We start from the raw sequence: 27969 nt of genomic DNA on the forward strand, positions 1-27969 counted from the left end.
TTCCATATTAGGAGTTACCACCCAGGAAAAAGATCTAGGCATCATAGTGGATAATACTTTAAAATAGTCAGCTCAGTGTGCTGCAGCAGTCAAAAAAGCAAACAGGAATTATTAGGAAGGGAATGGTTAATAAAACGGAAAATGTCATAATGCCTCTATAATCGCTCTATGGTGAGACTGCATCTGGAATACTGTATACAATTCTGGTCATCGCATCTCAGAAAAGATATAGTTGCGATGGAGAAGGTACAGAGAAGGGCAACCAAAATTATAAAGGGGATGGAACAGCTCCCCTATGAGGAAAGGCTGAAGAGGTTAGGGCTGTTCAGCTTGGAGAAGAGCTGGTTGAGGGGCGATATGATAGAGGTCTTTAAGATCATGAGAGGTCTTGAATGAGTAGATGTGAATCTTATTTACACTTTCAAATAATAGAAGGACTAAGGGGCATTCCATGAAGTTAGCAAGTAGCACATTTAAGACTAATCGGAGAAAATTCTTTTTCACTCGACGCACAATAAAGCTCTGGAATTTGTTGCCAGATTAGGGAATAGCCACTGCTATTAATTGCATCAGTAGCATGGGATCTTCTTGGTGTTTAGGTAATTGCCAGGTTCTTGTGGCCTGGTTTGGCCTCTGTTGGAAACAGGATGCCGGGCTTGATGGACCCTTGGTCTGACCCAGCATGGCAATTTCTTATGTTCTTATGTTTAGTATTTTTGTACACATTCTATGAACCGTAAAGGGAGGTACTTTTAGTACTTGGAGTTTGATGCAAACTTAGAAATGCTGATAGCCAGATCCTCCTATATTCTGCATCAGCTCAATGGTTCTTTACCTGGTTCTCAGGGAACAGCCAGCCAGTCTGGTTTTCAGGCTACCCTAGTGAATATGCATGAGAAAGCAACAAGTACTGCTTCATTTGTATGAAATGTATTCTATGTATATTTATTGGGGGGTAGCCTCACAACCACAGGTTCTCAGTTTGGTCTCTGCAGACCAAACTGAGAACCATTAGCTTGCACTCCTTGGAAAGACTAACATTTTGATTCCAACACCATTCATCATGGCAATATCAGATTTATTTTTTTTTAAGTTTCTCTTAATATCCACCGCTGTCCACTTTTCCTTTAAATGTATTACATCCTTACCTGTATGTTGGCAGCAGCCAGAATCTTGAATCTCTCTCTGACCAGACTATCTACAGATACTGCACCAGCTTAAGGCTGGCCTAAGCTGTTGCATTTCTAGATGGAAACTACATATCCACAAAGTCTGAGTCTGGATCTTGAAGTAAACAATTTAAGAAACCAAAACCACTCACTCAAGATTTTATTTACATTTCACATTTAAACAATTTCAGTACAAATCATGACATTTACATTATTCATCAAATATTCCTCCCTCCAAATATTCCAATAAGAAAATGCAAGATTAGCATCTCCTCATGAGGTTACTCAACACTAGAGTGAAATACATTATTGCTGTTTTGCTGCTGACTAGGAATTGCAAAAGGAGTCCATTTGTCATCAGAAACATAGCAGAAAAAAGGTAGAGAGAAAAATAAAGTGCATGTTTAAAATTTTAGTTTAACAGTTATGAATGAGGTCATCAGCTTTTCATTAAGGCTGTGTGTTTTTTTTGTTCCATGTAAAGAAAGGTTAAGAAAAATCTTATTAAGGCTTTGGGTGAACCACTGAATTGTAATTAACATGTATCCAATGATTTAAATGTTTCTCTTATTTGAACTTACATTTTCTCATTCTGATTAGAGCTGTTGAATAACTGAGGTCAGCAATATTTATTTAAATTCTCTAAGTCAAAGCACTATGGGTAGCAGGTTCCAAGTTCAGTTTGTGATGTGACAGATGAACAGTATATTTGTGGTGTTAAGTCACATAGATGCTATAGTGTCCAATACTTTTAGTTCATTACGGAAGAAAGATTTTCTTTCACCTTACTTTTAGGTGGTATGTTGCTGTATGCTGTCAATTAACACAAGCCACTACTGTGTGTTCTCTGAAGCGAATGCTTAAATTCACATTTATACTGCATATTAAGAGGAAAAACCTGGGTACCAGTTCTTTCTAAAACAGTAGAAAAAAAGCTTTATGCAAGTTTTGTTTTTTTTTTTAAACTATGAGATGATAAACATTTGTTAAAGTCAAGGTTGGTCTTAATATTTTCCTAAAACATCAACTCATATGTAGGGCCCCACCTGATCAAATAGTTGTGGCTAAGTAGCTAACAAGACAAACAAAACTGCAGAAAACCCAGATTGCTAAGGCCCTATTTAAATTGTAATTTTGTATAGAACTTGCATATCCTGCCATATTAGGCCTCTACTGCAATTTAAGTAGGGTCTTCCTCACACACGGTTTGAAAACCAAACACTGCACTACTGTTTCCATTTTATTGCAGCCTTTGTGCAGTGCCATAACAAGCCAACACAAACATTATAAAAATATAGGACAATCTGAAGGGCTAAACCTGTGCATGAAGAGATTTTCACTATTCAAGTATAGGATAAAATTAAAAGATGTGGTCTCAAAAATTTAAAATATTCTAAAAACCTTTCAATCATGCTGCTTAACCAATGTGGGAGCCTACCTTAAAAAGAAAAAAAAAAATAAAAGGCTTGGCATCTATCAAAAATTCATTTCAAAGTTAGCAATATAAATGATTTTGAAGTTGCTGTGTGTATATGCAGATCTATCTTAAGGATTATTTTTAATTAAGTTGGATGATATTATTCATATAACCCTATTTTGCTGTCCAGCATATAAAAAAAGTTATTCTAAAAGAAGCTTCTGTAACCTGAGAAGTCTCATATAAAACTAGATCTGGAATTAAAAATTTTTTTTTTATAAAGTTCAACATTTCAAACCATTTGGGTGTTATCTATTAAATGAAATTGCATTTTCTCTGTGCAACATCTATGATGGTTCTCCAGCTCAATGATGTACATGTCTATCATTGTTCAACACAAGCCTGAAGCAAAAAAACAGATACATGCAAAGTTCAACCAGGACTTCTAGTTCTCATAAGGCAAGGTGCAAAACATGGGACAGCTTTCTGGAACTTAAGACTTTATTTCATGATCATGGGTTTCCTGCTCTGCTTCAAAGCCTGGGTTCTCGAAATGGGGAACAATCTCTACTGCCACAGAACTGGATTCATTGTTTACGAGCTGAAGATTATCACCTGTTAGACAAGATAAAAAACAGAGAAGACCACATTCATTGCAACAATTAAAATCATGTTCATAATTCATAGAGCTGTTTTTGATGGGCTTAGAGCAGTGGTTCCCAATCCAATCCTGGGGACAAAGTGTCAGAATATCCACAAAACATGCCAGAGAGATTTGCATGTACTGCCTCCACTATAGGCAAATCTATCTCATGATTATGCATAGCAGATATCCTGAAAATCTTAACTGGTTAGGGTCTCTCAAGGACTAGGTTGAGAACCCCTGTCAGAGAATCAAAACCACATGTCTCCTACGCTTTCAACATTCTCAATTGACCCCATTCAAAAAAGAAAAGAAAAAAAAAGTAAATATTTAAATAAAATACTTTTTTTTTGGAAGGAGGGATGCGGTTCATCATGAGCTCACACATACCTGAAGAAAACCATGCCACTTATCTAGGCTTCACATCAATATCCTTGCAAAATTATGCAATCTAAGAGATTACTCTCTTAAATCATATAAATTACATTTTTAACACATCATGGCTCGAAAGAGCAGGTGTTTATATAAGCGTTCATAACTAACCTAGTGCAGATAGTTTTACTTGCCACCCAAAACCAGGCACTAGAACAAAGTCACAGCAGCTACTGTACAAAAAAAAAAAAGAAAGGCAAGCTGGCATCTCCCGAGCAAAGCACAAACGAATTTGCAGAAATGGATTTTGACATTACCGTGTCTCTCAGACTGCAGGAACACGCCCAGGCAAAGTATCTGTAAAAAGTGGACATTGTAGAATATTCCCTTCAGCTTTTCTAACCAAGTCAAGGGCACGGCTTTGGTTTGCATTACTAAAGAAAATGCTGCTCAGTCGTTTCAGATCCACAAATGAGGTTTTAAGTAAATCAGATACTCTCCACGTCAAATGGAATTTTAAAAAGATGATATAATTATGAATGTCTATGAAAAGAAGTGCAAATGGACAGCTGAAGTCTATGACTGGCACTACTCCTTACAAGTTTCACACTTGTGCTAATTCAATGCCTTTTTGTGTCTGTTGTGTGTCTAGTGTATGCAGAAAAACAAATGCCAAGCAGAGATGCTGTCCACCTATAGAAGGGTAGAACTGTCCCCACAACAGGCTGGCAAATATACTAAGGAGGGCTTTAAACCAGGATTGCTGGGGGATGGGCGGCCACCATCTTAAAAAATGGCACGGGCCATCCATTGCTCCTACCATGTGACAGGGGCCGACCAATAGCACCGATAGCCCCTGTCACACGGTGAGGGCAAAGGGCTATCGGCGCCATTTTGATTACTGGCAGCAGACAGCCCGAGAGGGGGAGATTGCTCCCGGGACCCCCACTGGACCACCAGGGACTTTTGGTAAGTCTAGGGGGGGGGGGGGGGGTCGGGCAAGTCTTGGGGTGCAACCACGCGTCCACTTGTGTCAGAGCTTGTCATGCACAGCGGCGCGGTGCTCTAGTCAGCGCACTTGCTGTGCATGACAGGGGAGCAAGCAGGCCTGCCGGCCAGTAGCACAGACACAGCCTCGTTGAAATTATAAATAGGGATTATATTTCAAGCCCACTCCAAAAATCCTGAAAATCAAGCTAGGGCTTATTTTCAGGGTATGGCTTATTTTCAGGGAAACACAGTACCAGGCTACACTATTCAGGAAGGATGAGTTAGGAAGAAAGGGAGGCAAAATAAGGATGAAAGAAACAGAACTTTAGGGTTTATAAGGCAAGGAGGCAGCAGTGATGGGTTAATCTGGAAAGAGAGAATGCAACACCTGTTTATGTTGGTGTAATATACAGACCTCCATCACAGGCAGAAGAAAATGGATAGAGATTCAATGGGGGATATTCACAAAATTGCTATGAAAGATGAGATGCTATTGCTGGGCGATTTCAATCTGCTGAATGTTTATTGGGACATCCTGGCCTCAGAATCTTCTAGGAGGAGGAGGGAGGTCCCCCCACACAGGAGGTGGCGATACTGGACCTGCTGCTTACCAGCGGGGACAGTGTTTCTGAGGTCACAGTGGATGACCTGCATGGTTTGGCTCTAGACTTCCAGAAAACAAAAAATGGGGCACATACAGAGTCAGAAGGATGGGGAGAAATAGGGAAGAAGAGGAGCAGCAGGCAAGACTAATATATATTGCAAGGGCAACTAATCTGTTGGTAAGATAAACAAGGGGGAGGGGGTGAGCGCACTTTTTTTTTAAGAAGCTGAAGAGGTAAGAAAATATTAGTATTCATAAACTACAAGATATTGCAGAAAGAAGACAGGCAGCAAAATCTGAACAAGCTAAGAGAAACTGGGAAAATAGGAACACGAAGATGCAAATGGAAGGAAAAATAGCTAATATGGTAAAAACTGGGGAGTGGGGAGACTATAAACTTTTTTTTAGACGTTCGTGATAGGAAGAAGCACAAAAGTGGCATTCTGAGACTCGGAGGTGAAGGGGAGGAATATTTAGAGGCTGATGAGGGAAACATGGAATTGCTTAAATTTGTTTGGTGTTCACAGAGGAAAGGCCAGAAAAAGGAAACTAATAGCACTGGAAGGTAAACCTCAAACAATTTTCAGAAAACTGCATTTGTGAGGATTTAGCTACATGAAAAGTAGATTGAGCGATAGGGCTGGACACGTCCAAGGGTATTAAGGTAACTTTGAGAAGTTCTGACCACTCACTAGATGATCTTTTCAATGCTTCTTTAGAGTTGGGAGTAGTTCTGGAGGACTGGAGACAGGCAGATGTGGCTCCTCTTCAGAAAAGTAGTGAGGAGATAAAACTACGGACTGGTTAGTCTGACGTCTGCCAAGCAAATTAAGGGAATTGCTACTAAAAATAACCCCCCAAAAAACAAAGGACAGTGCACTTTCTAGAATCCAACCGACTACAAGATCTGAGGCAGTATGGTTTTACACCAGAGGTAGATCTTGTCAGATGAATCTGATCAATTTCTTTGACTGGGTGACCAGTGTTGGAAAGGGGAGAGCATGAGATAGAGTACTTGGATTTCAGTAAGATCTTTGACATGGTTCCACATAGGCCATCTATAAACTGAGTGCCCTTGGTATGGGCCCGAAAGTGACTGACTAGATTAGAAACTGGTTGAGTGGGAAGCAAAATAGTAAATGAGTTCATTCCAAGGAGAATGGTGTCACTAGTGATGTGCCAAAGGGATCCGTCCTTTTTAACATTTTCATAAGCAATACTGTGGAACTATTGGGAAAGGCTTCTTTTTTTGCGGATGATACTGAAATCTACAACAGAGTAGACATTACGGAAGGGGTGGAAAACAATGGATCTAGCGAAGCTTGAGGAACATCTATCTGGTGGCTAAGATTTAATGCTTAAAATAAAAAAAAGGCAGAGTAATGTATTTCAGCTGCAAAAACTGAAAGTGGTGAAATTCCTCTAAGCATTAAAACTGCAGGATCTGGTTGTGATTGTATCCAATGACCTTAAGGTGGCTAAACAGGTGGATAAGGCGACTGCAAAATCCAGAAAGATGCTTGGGTGTACAGGAAGAGGAATGGTCGGCAGATAAATGGAGGTGATGGTGCCATTGTATAAGAGTCTCTGGTGAGACCTCATTCGGAATAATGTGACAATTCTGGAGGCCAAACAGATAAACTAGATGGAATCAATTCAGAGAATGCTACTAAAACGGTCAACGGTCTTTGTTAAGGATATGGGGGTCAGACTAGAGATACCCTAGGAGGAAAGGCAAGATAGGGGAGAAATGTCAGACAAATACCTCCAAGGTATCAATGCACAGGAGGTAGGCCTCTGTCAACAGAAAGGAGGCTTTAGAATGTGAGGCTCATGGGATGAGGATGGAAGTGGTAAACACCGGATTAATATAAGGAAATATTTCTTTAGATAAAGGGTAGTGGATGCAATAACATTTTCCCAGTGGCGATGAGGACAGTATCTGAGTTTAAGAAAGCATGGGGACAAGCACAAGGGATCTCTGAGGCAGGGATTGAAGAACTAAGCAATTGGTGTGGATGGGAAGACTAGATAGGCCATATGGTCTTTCTGCCTTCATGTTTCAATTTGCTTTGTATCTATATGTGCACACATTTTTGTGTGTAATTAGTTTGACAGAATTTGCCTATGTAACAAGGATACTCTTTACAGACCCAAGGATCCCTTGTGTGGCTGATATCACTTGGCTGTGAGTGTACCATGAGTACAATTTATATAGTAAGAGGAATAGGATTGTGGTAATGTGCAATTCTCACTATACTTTTGTAGATTTTTAGATCCAGGATTACATCCCAGCAGCTAAAAAAAAACAACCCAACTTCTTTCCAGGATCTTTTCCCTCCCCCTCCCCTCTGTGGACAATCATATCCACCCATAAAATGTTCCCCTATTGATATTTAAACTTCCCAAGGCAGCTTTTTAAGGGTTGCATCCTAAATGATGTTCGGCCATTTCATATCTAAACAGGAGGTAAGTAAATGCGAGTTGCAAACACACACTACAACTTAACTAAATATTTTTTATGACTGCATATAAAAGATGTGCAAATGAATGGTAGCCAGGGTAAGTGCACCAGTTTCAAACTTGTGCTGACTCAAAACCTGTGTCCCCATATATTTGAGGAAATAGGAACTTCGGAAGCCTGAAGTTCCAATAGGTGGCAGCAAATGCCTTTTCCCCCACCATCTTAAAATGTTATCAGGAACATTTTCAACCACACCTATGTCAAGCAACAACTGTAAGAGTTGTACATGCCTGGATAAACTAAGACAGGGAGTGACCATTCAGGTTCTTGAACTAGAGACATTTGACAGCAGAATAAAATACTAACAAGCACTATTAGTATATACAGAGCCATTGCTATGCTACATGGCACCAGAAAACCCAATTATTAGGGTAAAAGGTTTAGCATGGACAGGATTAATCAGTCATGGGTTTAAAAACAAAATTTGCCACCAGGCAAAAAATTAAACTACAGATGCTCAGTATTGTATTTATTAATATCTAATCTGGATTACATCTGTTGAAGATTAAATAAATCTCAGAGAAGGTGCTTTATCCAAGAAGTGTTTGGGGTCTGGGGGGAGGCATATTTCCATAGTATTATGATCTTACAAGTGAATCATGCAGAAATTTGATTGCTGTCATGGACAGGGTGAATACTAAATGCATCAGGTCTAATCCAAACCTTGGGATCTGGGGTGAATGTCCCACATGGAGGGCATTTATGGTCAGATAAAACTAATCTATGGAAAAATGGAGAAATTACTTACCTGATAATTTCGTTTTCCTTAGTGTAGTCAGATGAACTCAGGACCAGTGGGTATTGTGCTCTTCTGCTAGCAGATGGGAGACAGTCAGATTTCAAAGCTGACAGTCACTCTAGATATACCCCTGCAGTAAGCTTAGCTCTTCAGTATTCTCTTCGAAAAGCCATTGTTGATATATCTTTGCTAAATAACTTGATTAAACGAGTAAAACATGAACTGGTTCAACTAATTTCCAAACTGGAGACCGCCAGTGCACTCAACCCATTAATGCCGACACCAGACAAACTGTGGGTGTCTTGAACTAGTGGTAGGCCGTGGCTTACCCGTATTTGCTTAGTCTCGAGATTTGCTATCGGGTTCTCCTTTCTCTGGGCAGCCGTAGGCGGGATGCTGAGTCCATCTATCTACACTAAGGAAAACGAAATTATCAGGTAAGTAATTTCTCCATTTCCTAGCATGTAGTCAGATGGATTCAGGACCAATGGGATGTGCACCCGGACAGGGTGGGAGGCTGCCCGTGGCCCACTTAGTACTGCCCTTGCGAAGGCTGTGTCCTCCCGGGCCTGAACATCCAGGTGGTAGAACCTGGAAAAGGTGTGTATGGAGGACCACGTCGCCGCCAGTCAGATCTCGGCTGGCGACAGCAGCTTGGTTTACGCCCAGGAGACTGCCTGGGCCTTTGTGGAATGAGCCTTAACCTGTAGAGGTAAGGGCTTTTCTGCCTCTATGTAGGCTGCCTTGATTACTTCTTTGATCCAGTGGGCTATGGTCGCCTGGGAGGCTGCTTCCCCTGGTTTCTTCCCGCTGTGAGGAACAAATAGGTGGTCTGTTTTGTACACAGGTTCCGGTCTCTCCAGGTATCGGACTAGGAGTCTGCAGACGTTTAGATGGCGAAGAAGGCACTAGTCTTAAGAGTCCTTATGTTCATCTGGGGATGGTAGCAAGATGGTTTGGTTCACGTGAAACCACTTTCGGTAAGAAGGAGGGGACGGTGCACAGTTGTATGGTTCCAGGCGTGAACCTAAGGAACAGTTCCAGACAGGATAGTGCCTGTAGTTCGGAGATGTGACGAACTGAACATATTGCATCAAGAATGCCGTCTACAATGTTAAGAAGCGTAGTGACAGACCGCGTATTGGTCTGAAGGAAGCTCCAGCTACGAAGTCTAATACTAGATTGAGATTCCATAGAGGCACCGGCCACTTTAGGGGTGGTCGGAGTTGTTTTAACCCCTTTCAGAAAGCGGGGCACATCTAGATGGGTTGATAATCTGATGCCATCCACATCGGCTTTGAAGCAGGCCAGCGCGGCAACTTGGACCTTGAGGGAGTTGAGTGACAACCCCTTCTTCATACAGTCCTGTAGGAACTCTTGAATCATAGAAATTTTGGCTGTCTGCGGGAGAATCCCACGGTCCTCGCACCAGGCTTCAAATATTTTCCAGATCCGTATATAAGACAGAGATGTAGAGAACTTGCATGCTCGGAGCAGGGTGTCAATCACGGCCTTTGAGTAACTGCGTTTCTTCAGGTGAGAGTCTTCTCAAGGACCAGACCATAAGAGAATCGAGATGGATCTTCGTGGAGGATCGGGCATTGCCGGAGAAGATCCCTGTGTGGAGGTAGGCATGGAGAAGATCCCTTCGTGGAGGATCGGGCACTGCCGGAGAAGATCCCTGTGTGGAGGTAGGCGCACCATGGTCATCTTGGTCAGTCCGGGGCCACTAGTAGAACTAGTTCCCTGTGATGCTCGATCTTGCGGATGACCCTACCTAGTAGTGGCCATGGGGGGGGGGGGGGGGGGGGGGGGGGGGGAAGGTGTACAGTAGGTCTTCCTCTGGCCAAGTCTGGATGAGAGCATCGATTCCCTGGGATTGTGGTTCTCGTCTGCGGCTGAAGAACCTAGGTACTTGGGCACTGAGACAGGTGGCTAGTAGATCCATGGCTGGGAGGCCCCAGCGATTTACTATCAGTTGGAAGGCTGTGGTCGACAGCGTCCATTCCCCTGGGTCTAGGCTCTCTGCTGAGGTAGTCTGCTGAGACGACGTCTTTTCCCGCGATGTGGGAGGCCGAGATCCCTTGTAGGTTTATCTCCACCCATGCCATGAGGGGGTCTATCTCAAGAGACACCTGCTGGCTCTTGGTTCCTCCCTGGTGGTTGATGTAAGCAACTGTTGTCATGTTGTCCGACATTACCCTGATTGACTCGCCACGGAGACTGTGGCTGAATCGCAGGCATGCTAGTCTGACTGCTTGAGCCTCCAGGCAGTTTGTGTTTCACTTATTTATTTTATTTGTTGAGTTTTATATACCGTCATTCGGTAGAGCCATCATAACGGTTTACAAAAATATACATTTTTCTTAGAGCATTATGCCTCTTCCTTGTTCCAATGTCCCTGGGCCATCAGATCCTGAAAGTGGGCTCTCCACCCTCGCATCTGTGGTGAGCAAGATCCAGTTCGGTGGGGATAGGCTTACTCCTCTGCTTAGGTGGTCTTCCTATAGCCACCACTGGAGCTGAACCCGAACCTCTGCTGGTAGTTGGAGGTGAATTGAGTAGTCCTGGGACAGTGGGTTCCATCGTGACAGTAGGGAGCGCTTGCATATGGGCCCTTGCCCACGGAAAGACCTCCAGGGTTGATGCCATGAGGCAGAGGATTTGAAGGTAGTCCCATAACTTGGGGTGTGCATTGGTCATCAATAGTCACAATTGTTCCATCAGTTTCCTTCTCCTCGGAGGGGGGAGGAATACTTTGTTCTGTTTGGTGTCCAACCGGGCCCCCGGGTACTCTAGGGACTGAGAGGGTTGTAGACTGCTCTTGCCCGTGTTCACGACCCAACCGAGCTCCTGCAGCAGGCTCTTGACTCTGCTGGTCACCTGTCGTCTCTCCTCCGAAGACTTTGCCCAGATCAGCCAATCGACCAGGTAAGGATGTAACAGGATTCCTTCCTTCCTCAGTGTTGCAGCCACGACCACCATAATTTTGGTGAAGGTCCTGGGGGCGGTTGCTAGACCAAAGGGCAGAACTTGGAACTGGTAATGGTGACCTAGTATCACAAAGCGCAGGAAGCGCTGGTGATCCTGATGGACTGGGATGTGAAGATAGGCTTTGGAAAGGTCCAGGGAGGTTAGGAACTCTCCTGGTTGTACTGCCATTATAACAGAGTGCAGGGTATCCATGCGGAAGTGTGGCACCTGAAAATGACTGTTGACGTTCTTTAGATCCAAGATGGGCCGGAATGATCCTTCCTTCTTGGGAATGATAAAATAGATGGAATAGCGCCCTGTATTTTGCTGGGGCGTGGGCACCGGAGTTATTGCCTTCAGACTGAGTAGTCTTGTTAGTGTGGTTTCCACTGCCAGTCTCTTGGAGTGGGAGTGGCAGGGTGATCTCAAATTAATCTTGAGGGATGCTGCGGAATTCCAGAGAGTACCCTTCTCGAATGATGTTTAGGACCCATTTGTCAGACATTATCTCGACCCATCTTTGGTAGAAGAGGGCAAGTTGACCCAATATATCTTCTTCCTGTGAATGGGTTGGCCTCTTCTCATTGTGGGGCATGGCTGGAGCCTGCCCCTGGTCCTGCTCCCCTCTCTTGGTCTGTCTGCTCCGAAAGGACTAGGACCTTCCGGAGGGGAGAGGTGACTGGAGCTGTGCGTTCCTGTAGGGTCTAAAGCACTGCGATCCTCTGCCCTTGGTTCTTCTGGGGGAGGGATGCTGAGATCTTTTACTCCTATCTTCCGGTAGTCTAGGCACTGGAGATTCACCCCATTTGTTGGTTAACTTCTCCAATTCACTTCTGAACAAGAGAAATCCTTTAAAAGGCATTCTCATGAGATTTGCTTTAGGTGTCGCGTCCGCAGACCAATTCCGTAGCAATAGTTGTCTTCTGGCTGCCACTACCGAGGCAATGCCCCTGGCTGAAGTGCGCACTAGATCTGAGCTTGTGTCAGTGAGGAAGGATGCTACAGGTTCCCATCGTTTCCCTGGTATGAGATCTGGAGATATTTGCATCTCTCGAGAGGAGCAAACAGGAACGTGCCACCAGTGTGCAGCAGGACGCAATCTGCAGTGTCATTGCTGTTACGTTAAACGCCTGCTTAAGGATGGATTCCAATAGTCTGTCCTGCGTGTCCCTTCAGTACCGCTTCTCCCTCAACGGGAATCTTTATTTGCTTTGAGACGGCACAGGCCATAGCGTCCACTTTCGGGAAACACAGATGTTCCTTGGCCGCAGGTTCCTGAGGGTATAGGGCTTCCAAGGCCCGACCCCCTTTGCAGCTGGCCTCCGGGGCATTCCATTCCAGGTCAATCAGTTCCTGAATGGCTTCCATCATTGGAAAGTAGCATGAGGCCTTACGAAGGGACACTAAAATGGGGTTCTTCTTTAGTTCCGCCATAGGGTCAGTGCCCAGAATACCCAGCGTCTGGGAAACAGGCCTGGTAAGTCATCCTTGTGGAAGAAGCGAAGCATGGTTCGATATGGTTCCATCCCTGGAGAGATTTCTCCTTCTTACAGGGAGTCACTTATCTGAGGTGTCTGGATCCCTGTTCTTGGTTAGGTGAGGCATGTCTCGAGGCATCCGAACCAGGCCGGGAGGATCTAGTGCTTTTGGTAGGGGTTGAGCCTGGTGCGCAGCAGGGCCTGGTTGCGCCTGAATGAAGGTTTGCAACCCTTTAAAAAATTCCACCCAGGAGAAGGTCCCTGGGTCCTTAGGTTTCACCACAGGAGAGCGGGGCTCGATCTTCTTAAAGGTAAATTTTATTTCTTCTTTGTTCTAATTGTTAACACTATTCTAGTGTGTGGGATAGTGTCCACATCTGCTGGGAGATGGAGAGATACTGAAGAGCTAAGCTTACTGCAGGGCTATATCTAGAGTGATGTCAGCTTTGAAATCTGACTAAGTCTCCCATCTGCTAGCAGAGCACAATACCCATTGGTCCTGAGACCATCTGCTACACACTAGGGAAAAAAAAAATCACCCCCTAGTGCATTAGACTTAGTTCTGGCCGGCACACTAACTGCCACCACTGACAAGTTGTGTAAAAAAAAAAAAAAAGTCACTGAACAAACAGATGGTATCCATGCTAGGGTATTAGACAAGTGTAACAAAAAGCTTATTTTTTCCCTGCAAGAACTTCCAAATGTTCCACAGCCCTCACCCAGGCTTTTTCTTGTAAAGTCAGAGTGGGAGCCTACTGTGAGGAAAGATATTCTTAATGCGATTTTCTCTAGCACCACAGCCAAGAATCTCCAGTTTTAGTCACTGAAGTTTCCTTTATAATTCTTGGGACACGTTATTCACCTGGTTGCTAGGTGTTGGTCTGCTTACTCACCAGCTGCAGAAGCTTGCTCCTCTTCCACTATGGGCTCCTCTGCTTCTCGAATTGAAGCATATCCAGATGATGGAGCCTCGCTGTGGCTATCTTCCTCTGTGTACTGAGGAGCACCGGCTGACACAGCGGACACGGATGCTTGTAGTGAGTTAGGCCCATCTTCTACATCCACCTTTTCACAATGGCAAAAAAAAAAAAAAAAAAGGGATGTGTGAAAATCTGCAGTCTCTAATTATTGGAGCAAGGGCACCACCATACACTATCACCTACACTGGAATTTGATGAGCTCGTTTCTGCTCAGTACAATGTTGGCAGTCACATGGATCGAGCTGGCATTAACTTAGTTACTGTAACATCTTGGCTGAAGACATGCATTGCCATGATGCAACATAAAAACAGTTTGCACACAAGTGCTTTTTTTTCTTTTTTTTAAACTATACATTTTTTTTTCAAGTATACAAGAAAAAAATACAAGAAAAGTTTGGTTAAAAAGAAATAAGCTATATAAGAAAAAATATACCATAGCACAATCAAGGGTCCATAACTGGACAGATACTACCTATTGGCAAACAATCATATTTTAATTTACCTGAGATACTCCAAAACAAGAATTCTAATTAATATCAGGTTTTCCCTAAACTCTTTTCAAGAAATCTTTTTAACTGATCAAAAAATGTATTCCCTTGATACACATTTGCATGGAGTTTTTAGAAAAAAAGGATGCCCCTAGTTTCCAGTACTTGGGGATTTAATTGCAAAAAGGATTTTCACTGCATCTATTTTAGAAAGATCAGGAAAAACATTTACCTAATCTCCCAAAAAAGAAAAATCTATTTCTGAAAAATAGTTTTAGTACTAAATCTATGCATTTCTAGAGCAAAGGAAACTATCACATTTTCTCTAGCAACTCTATTCACAAGAGTTTTCTAGCAAAGCAGAAACATCTAAGCTAACAGAGGGAGCCAATAAATCGATATCTTGATCACAAGATTCTGAGAGGAAATATAATATGCTTATAAATAGCAGGCATATTTTGGGGCCGAATCTTTACATTTTCATTGAAATATTTTAACCATTTCATAAGGTGAGAGGATATCACATTGGAGAAATTAACAAAAACCAAAGTTTTATCTCAAGGAATTTTCAAGCATTTCTATTCTTAACCCCAACATCAGCAATAGAAAAAAGAATTATCCCCCACATCTAGTCCCACTACAGCATCTTTCACAAGCAAAGGTCCTGCAGCTGTTCCTTTTATTATTTCTGGAGCAGATGAATACTCTTCAAAATAGTCAAATCATATCTAAAAGGCTGTAAAGGAAAGATTCCGGTTTTCTGGGCTCAAAACACAAACACTGCTCAGAAATGACTCAGACGACCCCAAAACTGGAGTCTCTCCAAGAGCCAACCCATGTGGTTGGTTCATATAGATCTAAAAGCCCAAGAATCCAAGGGACTCACACTGGAGACAGTGGCCCCCTACAGAAGATAATTTCTCCCTTCCACTTCTTGCCCATATTCCAACCAAGGAGGAAGAGAATTCAAGGCCTGCTGAGCTCCCCAAGGGGCTCACAAACGGGGGCATATGTGCCTCTTTGGCTTGCACCCTCGGCTGCAAGCCGTAGACCAGAGGTCTTATGGCACTGGTCATGCTGACATTCACCATGCGCCCAAACGGTCTCTCTTGGGGGTGTAGCAGTTCCTTCCTGCAGAGTCTCTAGGTGTATGTGCTTGGTTATAACTTGAGTACCAGTTTGGGTCTGCTTTGCTTTTTGGCACTGTATGAAAAGTATTAAACAGGTGAGAGGTGGCAAGCATTTTTTTGGGATGTGTGTTCAGTGCATCAGCAAGACTCCAGTGTGCTCACATTGTCTGTATACCAGTTTGAAAGTCACCTAGAACTATGATAAAGTGATTTTAAAAAAAAAATTCTGTTTTTTCCTGGCAAGGAGATGTAACAAAATTCTGTAGATCACGTTTTAGATGCTGCAGGGCCTGGGATTTTCCCACTATTCTAACCAGGCAGGGGTCAGCAGCATCAAGGACTGCTAGACTGCACAGATTTGATCAAATATGGTTAAGTAGTCATCCTACTTATTTTGGGCTGGTTAGGGCAGAGCTGCTTTAAGATCATTCATAAAGTGAAAGAAAAGGGAGAGACTGAACAGAATCAATCCTCTAAAAATGCCCCCCCTTGCAACAACTGTTCCTGCTACAGATATTTAAAGCACTTCACAGACAAACGCACTGACAAAGAGCCTGTGAGAAGTGTATTTATCTTAGAAAAGGGGGTTAGGTTTTAAAAGCTGCCTCAAAAAGGTGAGTTTTTAGACTGGACTTGAATATAGTCAGAGGGAGCATGAGACATCAAATCAGAAGGAAATTTCTCTTTGGAATAGTCTAGCAGCCAGGGCATATCGAGAAAAATGTTTCCTCCCTCCCCCCCTTCCCGTGGACTCCTGAGTCATTAAATCATGGGGTCAATTCCTTACGTTAAATGTTACCTTCATCTACAAAGGAGCATTAAATATGACATTCACCTGCAGCTTAGCATTTCCAGTGCAGCTGGATTTTGTACTAGTCCCTTTTTTAAAACTCCTCAAAAAAAAACCAAACCCCAAAAACAAACAAACAGTCTTCAGCTTACAACTGAAAAAGCTTCGTTCAGATAGAATTACCACTGTTAGTTAATGCCCGCTCTGGCTTAGTTGACAGACAGGGCATTAACAGCACACCACCACACAATCCATTCATTGTAGTTTACCCTTTTAAATTTCCAGTGGAAGAAATTTAAAAATTAAAAGTTAACCTCAAAGGCCTGATTCATTAAGGCCCATTCTGCGCCTGTCTACATCAGAGCTTTCCAAACTGTGTGTCGCCTGCAGTGGTGAAGGTGTGTCACGCCAACGTAGCACATTAAAGCGGTCGGTACCTCGGAAGCCCCTCCCCTCCAGCGTCACGCGCATGTGATGGCAACTCAGACGCGAACGTAGCATGCAGTGTTGCCAACCTCGCTTATTTCCCCGCGAGTTTGGGCTTTTTTTTCCTAGCGATTCGCCTTTTTTTTTTTCAGTTTGTGGGTTGCTTATTATTGGGCGATTTTTGCTGTCAATCATAGGGGGGTTTTTTTGGGCTTGGTGGGTGGGACTTGAGCCCAGCTGTCCCTGTCATTGGCTGCTGCTGCCGATGAGGCCTGGGCACGAGGAGCACGTGGGCAAACAGGTACTGACTGCAAGCAACAGTATCTGGTTATCATGGAAGGTGTTATGCACCACGGCAGGAGTGAAGTACTTAACTGGCAACAATCAAAAAGAGCTACATGAGTGTGGGGGCCAGACATGTGCTGGAGGGGAGAGATGTGTGGGGGACAGACAATTTGTTTTATTATTGTTACTCAAATTATAACAATTTTGGAATATTATATATTTTTAATATAAAAGAAAGGTTTTCATGAGATAGGTTGTGTCGTGAAACGTTTTATGTATGTATATATTTCAGGAAACATACGTAAATTGTCGAAATACGTTTTGTTCGTTTAAGCTTTAACCTCTGCTTTGCTAGCAGACTGACTTACTGTGTCGTGAAATTATGTTTGTCTAAAAAGTGTGTCACCAACATGAAAAGTTTGGAAAGCTCTGGTCCAGATGTTCATTCCTGCAGCCTGCTAGCTCATGAAATGTTCTTGCTAGAAATACAGAACACCAAGATGTACCGGTAACTTACTTCAATTCCTAAAACTTTGAGGATGTCGCACTTGCACATGGGACACGTCCTGTGTTCCAGCAGCCAGGGGTCGATGCAGGTCTTGTGGAAAAAATGACTAAAGAATACAAAAACAAAAAATATATATCTTAGCATGTATTAAAGGGAAGAATAAGAAAATTGCTCCATTGCAGCTAAGATGTTTTCCAGAGGAGAGAGGGTAATTTCTTTTTTTAATTGCTAAATCAAAACTTCTATATGTTGTTTTCAGGTTCCTATGCCCTCAGAATATCAGACCATAGACATTAACAAAAACTTAAGGTCCATGTTCTTCAGGTCTCCAGATCTTGTCCCCCTACTTTCTATATCTTGCCTGAATTTTCAGCACCTTGTATGCTACCCCCCCCACCCATGTGCAAGCCTCCAGGAAAATAAGCCACCTCCATCAGTGGTTATTTACATGCAAGCTATCACAGTCTCTATGCAATATCTAATAGCCATTACAGCAAAACAGTAAAGTTCATATTCTGCTCGCCAGAGCTAGGGTGCTGCAGATGCAGTGTTCGGGGTGCACACACTGGATTCTGATCCCGGGCCAAGGATAGTTCATGTGATAGCTAGGTGATATGGGAGAGCGATTAAAAATTGAGGGAAACCCAGAGTAGTTGCAAATAAAGATGCATGAGACCGTAGCTCCAATAGATGCTGTTTTGAATGAGCTGGAAAACCAAATGAGGAAGGGAAATCAGATGGACAAAAATATACTATGAAATATACAACAAACAGAGAAATGGAAAGAGGTCCTAAAGAAAAGATTAAGATAAACCTTGTTTGTAACAAGTTCCTTGTCAGACTATAAACAAAACCAGTGCAAACAAATAGCAGGAGTTAAAACTCCAGATTCTTTGATCCATAAGAGTTTAGCCATTAGGTGACTAAATCTAAGCAGTGGGCAAACAGAACTCATTTAACATCATTTTATGATGCAATTCAACTGTTCATTTTCATTTCCTCATTCTACAAAGGAGGAAATATGTTTAGAGTTGCTGAAAATAAAATTAATCTTCTAGCTCAGAGAAGATCCTCCAGACTTTCTGGGGGACACAGGAGGGCCTTGAAAAAAATCATTTTGAGTCTTCTTAGTATAATTTATAAACATGCAAACCACAATGAAGATATAGAATACACAAATCAGAGCAGTGGCATGCAAATCTCTCATTACATATTGCTTTTCAAACATTAACAGCTTGACTGGGATTCTCACAGGAAGGGTGAACTGTACAGCACTACTAGACGTACACAGCACCGTAGAAATATATGAAACAGTCCCTGCTCTGTAGATCTTAATTTATTCAAGACACACCAACTGGTCAAACAAGAGAACTAGGCTGTTTCATATATTATGGAGCATGGATAAAAACAAGACAGATCAGGAGAACCAGAGAATAAGATTTAAAAGCTGCTTCTAAAAAGATGGTCAGCATAAGGAGCACAACAGCAGCTCAGGAAGCCTATTCTAGGCAAACAGCAGCAAGGTGGAAAGCATAGAGTCTGCAATACAGGAGAAGGGCATAGATAAGAGCGAGTAGCTCAATAAGCTCACAAGGAGGGGTGCAGGGAAAGAGGAGAGGAGAAAAAAGCTGCAGAATGAACACTTGTAGAGAGTAGGGGAGCCAATGAAATAACTTGAGAAGAGGGATTATATGGGTGTAGCCACAATTGTAGTAGAAATAAATTGTTCAGTGCGCGATTTGAGGACCAGGGTGCATAGAAGTTGATGAGTGTGTGGATAAAGGGCTTTAGTATAATATTAAGAAAGGAAGGGAGAGATTTTGGTTGTGTTATAAAGAAAACACATTATAACAGTATTTGATGTGTGTAGAGAAAGAATCCAAGATCACCCCAAGGGTGGCAACGAGTGAATTGGCAGGATGACAGTGTTATCCTCAGAAAGAGAAAGTGTGTGTGTGTGTGGGGGAGATGGGTTCTGTCTTGGCCATGTTGAGTTTAAGGTGCTGGTACCACATTCAGGCAGAAGTGTCAGACAAGCAGGCTGAGATCTGAGGCTGCATTCCTGGTGAAATACCTGGCATAGAGAGGTAGAGCTGGTAGTTACCAGCATAAAGATGATACTGAAAATCATGTGAGGAGATCAGAACAAGTAGAGAAAAGAAGAGGTCACGAGACTCAGCCCTGGGGCGCACCTGGGACCAGCAGTGGAAGAGGAGATGCAAGAACAAGAATGGGAGTCCTGAAATCCAAGCGAGGACGGAGTACCAAGAAAGAAGAGGTGCTCAACAGGTCAAAGATGAGGGCCAAGTCAAGGATTCGGCCCAGGCAGAGTTCAGAGACTTTATCGAAGGTTGTTTCTGTGGTGTGTAGAAGATAAAAAGCAGATTGGAGTGGATCAAAAATGGCTTAAGATGAAAAAGTAAAGACAGAAGAGGTGAACAACAAGTTTGAGAGTAGTTTGAATACAAAGTTGGAAGTCACCCATGCAAGAGAATTTTGTGACAATTTTTAGTTAGCTCACTCCTTTTTTTAATCCATAACTGAAGGACAGTTACTGTAGGTATTTCCTTGTCTCAAGAGGGCTTACCATTCTAACAGGTCTATCCAGTAAAGTGCAGCCGCGTTTACCCCGCTCCTAACCCGCGTTAGCCCTTCCTGCGATCCCGAATCCCCTTTAACCTACTCCTACCGCGTCCTAAAATCCCCGGGCAACCCCTTCCGCACGCGGCATGTATATTGCATGCAAACGAACGAATTAGCTATTCCCTAGCATCTCGTAACCCGCGCCCCGACTATCGCTATCTTTCCCTGCCGTTTTGTCGCGCGTTTAACATGCTAACTTACCGCCTACCCTTACCCCTGCGGTAGAGGCAGGGGTAAGGGTAGGCGGCAAGCTTTCCCCAGCCCCCGCTCATGGGTGCCGGTCTCTGGGGCAGCCCCAGTCCTCTCCCCTCCTCCCGAAGCAAAAAAAAAAAAAAAAAAAGCGAAAAAAACGTAAAAGCAAAAAGTAAGTCGCTTCGCCGCTTCACACTGTCAGTGTCTCTTCTTCCCTCCTCCCAGAGTAAGGCTGCTTTTCGCGCCCTGCTTCGGGAGGACGGGAGGGGGGACTGGCAGTCCCGACTTCCTGGTATCTGTCATTTCAAATGACATTTGAAATGACAGATACCAGCGTGGCGTGAAGCGTTAGGCCCGCGCACCCAGGATATTGTATAGGCGCTCTATCCAGTAAAATGGGTTGCGCGGGCCTAACGCTTCACAGACGCGGTTTACATTTACATGAAATTATAGTTCAGGATCGAGCGGTAGGTGAGCTGCACTGTGCGTGCGGCAACTGCGGGTGCGCCGGGCACTAACGCAGCTCTTCCTACCGCTCGGTACTGGATAGACCTGTAAGTTTGCCCTGAGGCAATGAAGAGTGAAGTGACTTGCCCAGTGTCACAAGAATACCAGTAGGATTTGAAGCCTGACTTCCCTAGTTCTCATCTTCCTGCACTGACTGCTAGGCTATTCCTCCAATCACATTGCAATATTAGAAATTTCAATTTTCAAAGAGCAGAGCAAAATTCAAGTCAAAGAACTGGTAAAGAGAAAATTTCACTAAGAGAACACGGAATCCAGAAAAGCTCTACATCAGATGACCATTCACCGCAGCCGATGCAGAGAGAAAGCAGGCTCTCACTGATTCTTCAGCGGTTCAAGTTCACTTTATTTTCAGCCCCCTTGCCCATCATTTTCACTAGATTAAGTACCAGAGACCCTTCCTTCAGTTCGTGCACAGTACTTTGATTCACGCAGATACCAATTTGCTTTCTAATCACAGCTCTTCATATGTGTAAGGGCACAGGCTGCTATTTGATCTTTCAAGTTGGACACACTTCTGAAGAAGACAGGAAAAAAGAGGAATGCTAACCAAACTGAAGAGTTTCAGCTAGGTAAAAAATGGCAAAGAGCAACGAGATGACTTGTCAAGTCACATGGAGTGAGCGAACTCGCAACCAAGCTAGTAGACTACAACTTCTCTGAACAAATGACAGGCAGCCAAAGTGGAATTCAGGCTCTTTAGCTCAATCAGATTTCATATATGTTTTAGCAGTTAATATGAAAATACGTGCAAGACTGAAAATATTCCCTGCAAGATCAAACCATGACTAATTCTAATTTTTGGTCCCCAGTTGTAGCCTCGGGTGAGCCAGATACTGGATTAGCCCGTTTTGCTTCCTGCTCTGCACACTGGCTTCCGTAAAACCAGGTTTGTCCTTGTACAGTAAGCATACCTCACAGTATGACTCAGAAGGCTCTCAACAGGGGATTTATTAGCTCCCATCTGTAATTGTCTGGGATGAGCACAGCGACTAGCTGCTTGCCCTGCCTGCGTCACACGAAGCACACCACCACTTACAGCCCACGGATCTGAAAGCTGGGCATAAAAGCTGCTTAGATCTTAAACGCAAACTCTAGCCTTAACATTTGGTCACCTTAGATTTCTTTAGCATACGTACATCTAAACCACGACTGCGACAGAACATCAAGTGTTGGTTATTGCCGTGCTTAAGTGAGAAGAGCTGCTCTGGAACTCTTAACCCACCTGGCACAATGACCTATTCAATGTTTGGCTCCTCCTACCATAATCACCACAATACAGTATAAAGGGATTCTTTATATATTTGATAAAAACGCTGATGTCCGGTACCCCCTGCCTAGGGTTTAAATCACGATATGATTTACTCCCATGGAGCCAAGTGCTGTTTTTACTTTATTCAAAATCCTGACAGTCTATAATGCTGTGAAAACCTTTTTATAGTGAGCACATATTCTTATCCTTATTTTTTTGTGCTTTTTTAAAATTAATTACGCTGTAAAACCCTTTGTGCCCCATGGGTGCTGTCAGTGTCTGCTTTCCTCTTATCACCCGGCGGCTCTGAGGCTTACAACCTTCTTTTAATGAGTAGCGCCTGCTTGCCCGCCCGATACTGCCAGTGCGTCTGCTTCAGGGGCTGGAAGAGTTTGCAGCGTTTCGGGGTTCTCTTGCCGCCGTGAATCATGTCCAACAGGATTCAAGCTGCGAACTCGCCAGCCCCTGAAGCAGACGCGCTGTCGGGCGGGCAAGCAGCTCTCCTCATAAAAGAAGGTTGTGAGTCTCGGAGCCGCTGGGTGATAAGTGAAAAGTGCTCACTATAAAGATTTTCACAGCATTATAGTCTGTCAGGATTTTTAATAAAGTAAAAACAGCACTTGGTTCCATGGGAATAAGTAATATTGTGGTTTAAACCCTGGGCAGGGGTACCGGACATCAGTTTTTGTCAAACATATATACTGTATTGGGGTGATTAGTTTTAGGGGATTCTAGTAGAGGCTTGCTGTTCTTTTTGGTGGATACTCCTAGCATAAGCCATCTGGATAGGATTTTCTTTAAAACATTCTAACTAGTTAAAAACAAGTGCTTTCCACAAGTGTGGCACACTGTAGAGCTTCAAAGGTCGAAAAACAGCAACCTGGTCAGGGAGAAGAAGTGATGCAGCAGTGGATCAGGGGTTGGAGACCCAGAGGCCTAGATAGAGGATGTGGACCGAAGAAAGGCAGCCAGCGGAGTCACAGGGTGGGTGGATGGTAGGAAAAAGGGCAGAAGCAGCCAAATGCAATGTGGGAGTCAATGCTTTCCAAGAGAGGGGTGGGTTGAATGTAAGAGTAATGTTGTTGGGGGGTGGGGGGCACGACATGGCTGTAACCTAAGAGGCGTGGATGTGTGATGACGTCAAAGAAAGTGGCACCACAGGAAGAGTATTTAACATTACAACAAATTTAAAGAGAATGGCTAAAAAGATAGAATGCTTTGTATGTTTAATGGCCTCACATGGACAAAAACTGTACTCTGCTCGTCGTGCCACTTTTCATCAGGGGAGGGGCCATAAGATATTTAGCAGAGCTGCTTACGTGTGATGTGTGTTCTCAGAGGACAGCATGTTGTCAGTCCTCAAACATGGGCAACATCAGTTGGAGCCTGGTATGGAAATTTGATAGCGTTTCTAGAAGTTTTGAGCATGCCCTACTGGATATGTGCACGCCATGCCACCACATGTCCACATGGGGGCCCCTTCAGTCTATTTATCTTAAATATAGAGAACTAAGGGGAGGTAGGTGGGATTTGTGAGGATTGACATCCTGTTGGCTTCAGAGAACACCTATCACAGGTAAGCAAATCTGCTCTCTCTGAGGACAAGCAAGATGGCAGTCCTCACAAATCCTTAGCTACAGGCTACCCTGAACTAAAAACCTGAAACTGTGGCAAGGGCAACATTTTTTACGGTGGCAACATTGAGACACTTTTTTTTAATAGGGGAAACCTGGAACCAAAACAGGTCCTTAAGATGGAGATGGGTTTTATACCCCCAAAAACCTGCTGAGAACACACTGGCCACACCTGTCAGACTGAAGGTCCCTGCCCAAACAACGTGATGTGAATGTGGTGAACTCCATGTTGCAGGGAGGAGAATCTTAGGGGGCTACCAACCCTGCCATGGCTAACACTGTGAGGCTTGACATAGCCCACCTGGGCCTGGGCTAACAGGAAATGCAATCTGCCAATTAATTTTATACAGTGCATTTGGCAACTGCAATCCAGCTTTGTTGGTGTAAAACCAAAGTGGAGTGGACTTTAAGGGCTTCAGTCTGTTCTAGATAGAAAGCCAAGGCTCTCTTGCAATCCAAATTGCATAGGGTTCATTCACCTTGTGGATATGTTGCCTTAAAAAAAAAAAATTGATGGAAGGACAATTGACTGGTTAAGGTGAAGTCTTACACTACCTAAGATGCATGGATAAGTCACTAGGGGCAGCAGCTCACTAACCCTGTTGGCCAAAGCGACCAAAAAGTTGACCTTCCAGGTCAGGTCCTTCAGCCAAGCGGAATCTGCCAACTCAAAATTAGCTGAGTCAATACCATATTGTGGTACCATGACAGAGAAAGGCTTGATGGGACATTTCAAATGAATCTCCAAGAGCATTCACCCTTGTATTCTTTTAGATGTTCAGTATCACCAGAAACTGCATTCATTGCATAAAAGCTTCTCAGTTGACAGCAGTGCTGAAAATATTGGGGCACTCCTTTTATCAACTGAGCAGCTTTTATGCTTATCTCACTGATTATGAGAAGTTTCAAAAATCTTTATAAAAATTTTGCAAAATGTATACATAGTTTATAAATAGTTTACTACATAAAGAATTTGGAGGATTTTTTTTAGACAGATCTTACTTTTGAGTGCTATTCATGGCGTGGCGGTTTAATTTTAGTCTTGAGGTTTTTAGAATACAGGCAGGAAATGACAGTTCACAAGGGCCTGAGCACTCGGTCAAAATTTCATATCAAGTTACACACAAATTAATATGGATCTGCTACATACAGATGTTTATTTTGGGTGGCAAGAAACCTTGATTGGCTTGTCATGGCACACCTTTATGGAAATCATGAAGTCCTGTGATTAGCATAATGATGGAATCGACTTCGGTGCTACTCAAGTGGGTACCCGGTGAGCTTCCTCATAGCTGTGTGCGTGCACCCAATTTTCATTAACTCCCCACTGCTTTCCGTGGTTACAGATGTGTGTGAACGGACACCCACCGACTACACTAACAGAAAGTACACCGTCTGATGTTCGTATTCCGTTGCACCATGTTTACAGGACAGCACAACTTATATATTAATTCATGATTTACAGCAGCTTTATTTTAAAGCTTACACATATGCACAGTACCGCTCAGCAGCCATAAGAAATTGAAAAAAAAAAAGATCAAAATACTTGTCAGGGCAAATCGGCAAACTTAAGCAGGCCATTCACCGAAAGCAGCAGCAGTTTTTAAATCTTTGTGTTGCTGAAGCAGCAACCTGCTTCAACTCAGATTTAAAAAAAAAAAAACTTTAAGATTTTCCCTAACCCTCCCTCCTGCCCACTCCAACCCCCCCCCAAAAAAAAAAACCCCTCTTAGTCCGTGTTCTAAATAGCGTACTTTGCACTAGTTCTTAGATACCTTCAGGTATAAACTCCTATTGAACTAGAAACAGTTTTAGAATATGAGGGAACTTTGTGTATCCTTACTCTAAATTTGAAATTCACAGCCTTGGAGAAACAGTTTGGGTCTTCAAAGGAAGAAAATGCGGCTCACTTATTGCCTTTTCCTCTTGATCTTTCTTTCAGTATTTGGCATTGTAGAATTAGTAGCCAATGAGTACCTGTCTCTTTTTGGTTGTGAATGCTGTTGGGATATGGCTATATTTTTGCTTGGCAAGGGTTTTTTTCCTTAAAAATATTTCAATACTTTTAGGTATGGCTTATAACATCTGTCTGTCTATCAGCGCAGACTATCATCTCTACCCCTACAAGCACTTAATGCCACATGTTGGATTTTAGATATCAACTGGTTCAGCAGTAATACGTACTTGCAAGTTAAAACGCGCACTACATCATTGGGTTTGTAAGCATCAATGCACACTGCACAGCTGTCTCCATCTGGACCAAGCTCCTACAGAAGGGAGAGAAAATTAAAATCAGGTTATTCTGGCAAAGTGATTCCACTAACTGAAAGCAACAAAAATCCATTAGAAGCAAATTAAAATGTACTTGAGTGGTCAGTGTTACACCAAATGGAAAGAAAACAAAATCCACATAAGCGTACAATACGAATATTCACAGAATGACTTTTTACATTTCACCATTTCCTGGGAGGCCAGGAACTGCAGCAACACCGCTAATACAATTAAGAAAACCAATGTACTGGGTGCAACAACTCCCTAGTCTTGTATAAGCTATTAAATAAATAAAATATAAAGTTTAGTTCTTAATTTGTTTTTCCCGTTTGCAAATCAAGTTGGGAAAGCAAAGAGAATCCGAATTCTTACTTAAAACAGCCTAACTGATTCTGAACTACCAAGACGGGTCAAGCTCTCAAGAACAAAGGCAGCAGGAGGGAATACCTGTGAATTACAGGCTCAAGGGGCTCTGCTGATGTCAAACAGGTCCGACGGGAATGAGCTGGGGCTCCTCCAGCAGCCACAGCTTAGCAATCCCCTCAGGGCTGTTTGCTTTCACTGTACTGAAGGCGCATGCAAGCAGCCCTTACCTTGCAGAATCAAGTCGTAGGGAAAAAAATAAAAAATTCGATCTCAGGAGCCAACTTGACATGCAGGATTTTCAGTATTTACCAAAAACAATTTTCCCTTTTTAGCCTCAGGAATGAAGTGTTTTGTCAGCGGCGCCAGAATATTTAGGTGAAAACACTATCACACCCTGCCGAATTGTGTGTTAAAATGCTCTTTTAGGACAGCGACACAAAATCATTAGAGGAAAAAACAAAACACACATGCCCGTGTCAATGGGGGAAGGTGACGGGTAAAATAATCCTCTGGATTCTGTGTAAAGCTATCACTGCTGGTGAGGGCGGCACAGAGAAAGGATCACAAGCATAACTGATCAGTGCCTTAACCCATAGGGCAAGGCTATTCCCAGCATTATTTTGGGAGAGAGAGGAAAGGGGCAGGAGATTTAGGAAATCATCACAGAGATCTTGAGGCCTGCCTCCGGATGTAAGGCCAACGTTCCCAGAGGCAGAACTGTGTATGGCGTATATAGGGAATTGAAAAAAAAAGATTGCTGATTATTCCTTTCCATGCGTCTGCAGTCACACGTGCCGTTTCCATAAGTGCCTGAGCACCCCCAGTATTCAGCGAACCCCTTAACTATGTCCAGGGAGGGGTAATGTGTGTTGGGAGTTTAGCACCAATCATTTTTTTTTTTAAACTGGCTCCTAGGCCTGCATTAGACATGAATTTCTGTGCAAAGGATTATTATATCTGTCGCTTGATACGAATATGAAAATCGTTCAGCTAATCCGATCCTATTTTGTTTTTTACTTGCCATTTTATAGCTCTTCCAAATACTCTGCAGAATATAACGTATAAATACCTACAGTACCTGAATGCAATCCACTTTGAAGTGCTGAAAAAAGTGCAAAAAGTGGAATCTAAATCTAAAATAAAATAAATATATATAACTTACTCCAACCTTTGGTTGGCCTTATTAACCCCATACCATTTCCTTCTGCTTGGCCTCCAATTTATTGAAAGCTTTCTGTTATTTATACGCACACATTTGATATCCTTAGGTCGCGCACACGAAGGAGCGCGACCTAAGGGGCCTGCCCCTTAGTGCGCCCCTTCGTGCGTCCCACCTTGAGCACCTGGGCTTCTCAACACCATCGCCACAACTTCCGAATCGAATCCCCAACTAAGTTCCTCGCAGCTACAAACTGAACAGCTTGCAACGGGACCATCTCCCTCACAACTTTCTCCTACTACTGTCACTCAACACTGACTCTCGCCACTCGGTGAGCAATTCAAAGTGCTTCTACTCTGCTCTTCGTACCTGTTGCTATATGTACCTTATACACTGAATGTAATTTGCTGC

At 43.2% G+C, this 27969-nt stretch overlaps 1 protein-coding gene across 3 annotated transcripts in view; it reads right to left on the minus strand.

Annotated features, from left to right (window-relative positions):
• Positions 1-1312: 1312 nt before the first annotated feature.
• RNF128 (ring finger protein 128) overlaps positions 1313-27969 on the minus strand; it is a 244334-nt gene continuing 217677 nt past the window's right edge. For 2 of the 3 annotated variants that reach the window (XM_029607576.1, XM_029607575.1), the window contains exons 4-7: positions 25947-26029; positions 17526-17622; positions 13803-13974; positions 1313-3201 (exon numbers count right to left, since the gene is read on the minus strand). In XM_029607576.1, coding sequence (XP_029463436.1) covers positions 3080-3201; positions 13803-13974; positions 17526-17622; positions 25947-26029 — 474 coding nt within the window. In that variant the 3' untranslated portion in view covers positions 1313-3079. Of the gene's footprint in view, positions 3202-3918; positions 3959-13802; positions 13975-17525; positions 17623-25946; positions 26030-27969 lie in introns of all 3 variants that reach the window. The other variant, XM_029607577.1, reaches the window with a different exon arrangement.

The sequence above is a fragment of the Rhinatrema bivittatum genome, chromosome 6, assembly GCF_901001135.1.
Source record: "Rhinatrema bivittatum chromosome 6, aRhiBiv1.1, whole genome shotgun sequence".
Taxonomy (NCBI): domain Eukaryota; kingdom Metazoa; phylum Chordata; class Amphibia; order Gymnophiona; family Rhinatrematidae; genus Rhinatrema; species Rhinatrema bivittatum.